The sequence below is a fragment of the Maylandia zebra genome, linkage group LG17, assembly GCF_041146795.1.
Source record: "Maylandia zebra isolate NMK-2024a linkage group LG17, Mzebra_GT3a, whole genome shotgun sequence".
NCBI lineage: Eukaryota > Metazoa > Chordata > Actinopteri > Cichliformes > Cichlidae > Maylandia > Maylandia zebra.
This window is the reverse complement of record NC_135183.1, coordinates 12,483,458-12,489,052: the sequence shown is the minus strand read 5'-3', so window position 1 is coordinate 12,489,052 and position 5,595 is coordinate 12,483,458. Positions and strand designations below refer to the sequence as shown.

At 46.3% G+C, this 5,595-nt stretch overlaps 1 protein-coding gene across 1 annotated transcript; it reads left to right on the top strand.

Annotated features, from left to right (window-relative positions):
* The first annotated feature begins 1,534 nt into the window (after positions 1–1,534).
* Positions 1,535–5,595, top strand: foxf2b (forkhead box F2b). The gene is made up of 2 exons (XM_004571761.4): positions 1,535–3,016; positions 4,904–5,595. The coding sequence occupies exons 1-2, from the start codon at positions 2,041–2,043 to the stop codon at positions 5,074–5,076; spliced, it is 1,149 nt and encodes a 382-aa protein (XP_004571818.1). The 5' UTR covers positions 1,535–2,040; the 3' UTR covers positions 5,077–5,595.

Sequence of the window (5,595 nt, the reverse complement as noted above, 5' to 3'; positions counted from 1 at the left end):
TATAAGATCAACGCGTAAAAAAGCAACCGGATCGCTGTCTTCAAAGCGCTCCCAGAACAAAGATTCCCTCTCCAAGCAAAAGCATCCTGATCTCGGCAGGGGTCATAAGTTTTGATGTCGCAGGAAATTTCTGGGGCCGTTTAGGTCCTCGAAACTGCAGTGGAAAACGATTTTATCCGCACATCCTTTGTTCTGCAAAGTGCAAAGGTTAGTGTGTCTGGTTATTGTTTGCTTATATCCTCCAGGCTATATCTAAACTTTAAAGGGCCCTTAGGCACACACGTGCACAGACACACTTGAGCGGGAAATTAAAAAGAGGCGAAAACATGGATATTTATAAGTTTGATTGCGTGGGGCTTTATTTTTCTCCCTTTGTGCGAGGTTCTGTGGAAATGAGGGGAGTAGTTGAAGTCGGCTGAAATTTACACTGAAATATTACAAATACGTGACTGAAAAAAATTAGAAAGGGGGGAGATTTACAATCATACAATTCAACCTAAAAGCTCCAGAAGTAAAACCTTTTTCTTTTTTTTTTGTTCTTCAAAGCCCAATATTCTCCGCTCTGTCGCAGCACGGATGTTGATATTACCTTTATGGGATATATAACTCCATCATGTTGGACAAATCTGTGTGTGATGTCTCCATAGGGGAGGAAACTGTCGACGCCCGCTCGCCTAATTTCGCTTTTCTCTGTCTAATGAACGTGGGGCCCATGGGACCGACTCTGGCCCGGGGCGGTAAGCTGACACTGGCGCGCTGTGTGTGGTATCCAGGGCCGGGCTTGATGGAAAAAGCCTGCTTCCACTCATGTCAAAGTCATTTACTCAGAGCAACCCCCCGCTTACACACACGCACGGTAAAGACCACCACCTCTCCATCTCTCACACTCCTCTCCCCAGCCCGGCACCGCGACAGTTTGTTTTTGTTATCCTCTGGACCAGTTTGGGAGGAAATTATGAGCGAAATAATACAAATAACGCAATGTGGCCTTTTTTTCTGTCGGTGTTTCACACTGATGTGCTTGGGTATTATCTGCCGGGGGACATCATGTAAGGGCCCGTGTGAATGTTTTGGGCATCGCGGTTTCAGATGCAAGCTGGACATTTTGCACATATTGCGGTGGTTTATTCTTGTCAGAGGAAATTTATGCTCTGTGGCACATTGGGACGAAATCACTGCTTCATATATGGAGGAGCAGAGGCGGGGGGATAGCTCGTTTTTAAACTTGTGCGGCTGGCGTGTGGCGTTGTTGATTGGAGTGTCTGGGGGAGGTTTGATAGATGGCTTAATTGCGTGTAGTCCGAACTTGGAGAGAGGTGGTGGGAGGGGAAGAAACAAGACGAAGGAGAGGAGAGAATGAGAGGCTTTAAGGCTGCTGCACGGTAAATGGACTTGGCATGGGGGCGGGTGAGGGGGGTGGTGTGTGTGTGTGTGGGGGGGGGGGACTATTCGACACTGATTTCAGGGAGAATTGCAGGGGCAGAGTGCGGATGAGGAGAAAGGGTCGGGGGAAGAGGCGGGGGGCTCGAGCAGAGGGAAGAAAGATTTATGCAATGATAGGTGGTCGGACTTTGTTTGGCTGGACTGTTGCGCGCAATAAGTCCAAGGGTTTTCGTGTTTCCTGCACTTGAGGGATTATTATAGGCGGTCGATGGCCACCCGGCGCGTCACACAGCGCCACTTAGCGCTGCTGTGACACCCCGTGGAGTCCTTATGTCTAGCTACAACTCTGGACACTTAGTCTCCAGTGGATAACCGCCTCCCCCCACTCTCTCTTCCTCTTCCTCTCTGTCAGTGCGTACCAGCCGTGCGTTCTGCATGCGTCAAAGGAGCACCGTGCGTAACAGGAGAGTCGTGCGTAACTGGAGACAGATTTCACTCCATTTTGCGCTGGGATTCTGAGGACCACTGGCGGTGTAACGCTCACTTGCAAGGACACTGACCGCTGGGAGCCAGCACATTTCTCCCCCGAAACACCTCCAGGTCGTCTTTTCTCCCTCCCCTCTCTTCTCTCTACGCCAGTTGTACGTCAGAGCTGACATGACGACCGAGACCCCTCAGCAGCAGCTGGAACCTCCGCCTCCTCTGAGATCCAGCCCGGCGTCCGGCGTCCTGCATCCCGCTATGCTGAGCCCACAAGCCGCCACAGAAAGTTCTTCTAATGGCGTCAAGGGAAAGAAGACGAGCTCCGGTTTAAGGCGACCGGAAAAGCCGCCGTACTCCTACATCGCTCTCATCGTTATGGCAATACAGAGCTCGCCCACCAAGCGGCTGACACTCAGTGAAATCTATCAGTTTCTCCAGGCTCGCTTCCCATTCTTCAGGGGTTCGTACCAGGGCTGGAAGAACTCTGTCCGGCATAATCTATCGCTTAACGAGTGCTTCATCAAGCTGCCAAAAGGGCTGGGCAGGCCGGGGAAAGGCCACTACTGGACGATCGATCCAGGCAGTGAGTTCATGTTCGAGGAAGGCTCATTTCGGCGCAGACCCAGAGGCTTCAGAAGAAAATGTCAAGCTCTGAAGCCCATGTATCGGATGATGAATGGCATAGGCTTCGGCACCTCAATTCTTCCACAGAGTTTTGATTTCCAGGGTCCATCGGCCACCCTCGCTTGTCACAGTAACAGCTACAACTTGGACATGATGAGCAATTCAATGGCCGGGGGGTACGACGGGCTGAGCGGCGGGCACCACGTACCTCACATGTCCCCGAGTCCCGGCTCCACATACATGGCGAGTTGTCCTGTTCCTCCTAACGGGGAATATGGGCAGGATAGCAGCAGCAGTCCTGTACCGTCCTCTCCAGCCATGGCCAGCGCGCTGGACGGCCATTCCCCGTACGCCAGTACATCCGCACACTGGGCGTCCTCCGGCGGCTCCCCCTACATCAAACAACAGCCTCTAGCCTCCAGCAGCCCAGCATCCTCTGGTTTACACTCCGGCATGTCGCCTTACTCCCTGGAGCAGAGTTATCTTCACCAGAATGGCAGGGACAGCCACTCCACTGATATTTCAGGTACCACAGAATAACTCGAGGCTTACAGAGGGGTAGATGAATCCGGATTAAAATCTCTGGGATCCCCCCCCCTCCCCCCAAAAAACAATAATAATAATAACAATTTTCACTGCATCTAAGTTTTATCTGCATGATATAAGCACATTTAAAACGCAACACTCTAAATGAGTGGGTCTTTCTTCTGCAGAGGCCCGTGTTGATAACTGTAACGTGTAATTATGAAATTGTAGACTACACAGAAATTATATATATATATATATATATATATATATATATATATATATATATATATATATAGATGATTGTCCTGTATTTAAAGATGAAAAAGATTCTTAGAAGGAAATTCATATCTGTGCAAAGCGATTAAAAACACACGCAGAGAGAATTTACCATTATTCTTTTTAATCTGTTTGCAGACTTTTTTTCCCGCATCATTTGCCTCAAAATGTAACCCGAACACACTAGTTGCAAAATAAGAACAAATGTTTTCATTAATTTTGTTAAACAGCAAAGATGCATCGATTATTGGCTGAATCACAAAGCCAGTCAGCGCTTTGTGGTATTTTAGTAAATATAGTGACATTTCTTGCTGTGTATGTAACTTCATTAACAATCAGAAAATGCGTCATTTCATCCACAGTTTGTATAATTTCCATAAAGTCACATGTTTATAACATGTCACGGGATATTTCGGCGAATTATTAGATTAAGAAAAACAACTATTTTGCGCTCTCAAGTCACCTCCCAGTTCAACCTCATTTACTTTAGCAGAACACAGCCAGGCTTTACGAAAATCTGGGGATCTAACCGAGGCGAGTAAAACCCATGCTGGAGCCCGAAAGGGGTCCCAGAGGTTAACCAAACAAAGACTGTGCAGGTCGGACCACACTGGCGGTGGATTTCAACCACGGCGTATCCACAAGAGACGGAAGGCCTTGTTAAACTTTACGCAGCGTTCTAATTGAGCCTGCTCGGAGGATAGACGTGCTGGACTGTACACAGCAGACTCGCTAACAGTACTGTCAGTCAAAGAGGCGTGTGTGTGTGTGTGTGTGTGTGTGTGTGTGTGTGTGTGTGTGTGTGTGTGTGTGTGTGTGTGTGTGTGTGTGTGTGTGTGTGTGTGTGTGTGTGTGTGCTGTCTATGAAAACGGGCGCAGGGCAGCGAGCTGTGGCCCGGAGGATAAAGCCTGCTGTCTTCCCCCCTGAAAAACACGATCACATCTGGAGTCCTTATGACCTTGACGGAGCCGCAGTCTCCACTTTTAGTTTTCTGTTTCTGGAAACAGAGCCTCGCTCACAGACACAGACGATGGCCACTGAATCTGCCTGAAATAACGCAGCATTTTCAAAAAATAATGATAAAATGTAACTGGGTAGAAAACTGAAAGCATCCATATAAGAAAGCTAAAGAAGCCAAAGAAACTGAAAAGAACGGATGTGTGGCTGCGCTGTGAGCCAACAGGGAGGCTTGCAAAAAGAAAAATATTATGATTAAAGAATTCGGTTTTTTTTTTACTTGTGTTAAGAAATATTAGATTTTTATGGCAACTGAAAATTTAAGCGTAAACACTTTATTTTTATAAATACAATAGAAGGACCGTTTACGCCATCAACAATTGTGCTGATTTTAAAGCCACACAAAAGTATCAACAGCACTGTTTAAAAGAGGAATGGCTCATGTTCTGCATTCAAAAGTTCTAATTTAAAATGTAGAATCAAAGTAAATACTGATTTTAGATATATGACAAGAGCGTATGTTTTATTTCAAGTTCAGCTGTTGTGTTTTTTTCTTTCTTTTAGAATATTTTAATGCCACCGTTAATTTCCTGACAGTGATCAGAAATGTGTTCCTTTATTTCAAAACCTTTCCTCTCTGCCTCTCCACAGTGGGGATTCCGCGCTATCAGAGCCATTCCTCGGTCTGCGACAGGAAAGATTTTGTGTTGAACTTTAACGGCATCTCCTCCTTCCACCCCTCGGCCGGCGGATCCTACTATCACCACCACCACCACCACCACCCCCAGAGCGTCTGTCAGGACATCAAACCCTGCGTGATGTGAGCTCTCCTGTCACTGCGGACTTCAAAACAAGAGAGGCATCACAGCCACATCTGAACAAACACGCAGATCTTTTTTTTTTTTTTGGTCTATTTGTCTTTTTTGTAATTTTTGAAGGATTCGTGCTAGCATGGATGGTGGAGTCCGCACTCACATGTTTGCCTCCTATGCAGCCAAATATCTTTATTATTGTTAATTCTGCTGGACTTGAACTATGCATTGAAGAAAACATGAATGAAGAAACTCCAGAGGCCTTTAGAAGTACCACTTCGCCTATATGAACCCTGACAAGCTTTCTTCTTCAAGAGAAGTTTCAGAAACACGACTTTCGATGCGTTTGCTCTTGTAACACGTGCAAACCAATTATACTCCATGTAACTGTATCTTATTACACACACAACGCTTTAGGCTTTCATGAACTGCAACGAATCTTGCACTTATTGTATAATCCTTTTACCATTTTTTCTTTTTGTTTTGTCCTGTAAAATGTTTCAATAAAGCTGATATATATTTTAGGCTAAA

What these genes read in the sequence shown, in the direction of transcription:
- foxf2b (XM_004571761.4), top strand. Translation starts at nt 2,041, where the DNA reads ATGACGACCGAGACCCCTCAGCAGCAGCTGGAACCTCCGCCTCCTCTG. An exon ending in CCACTCCACTGATATTTCAG is followed by an intron (nt 3,017 to 4,903) that starts GTACCACAGAAT and finishes GCCTCTCCACAG; the next exon opens with TGGGGATTCCGCGCTATCAG.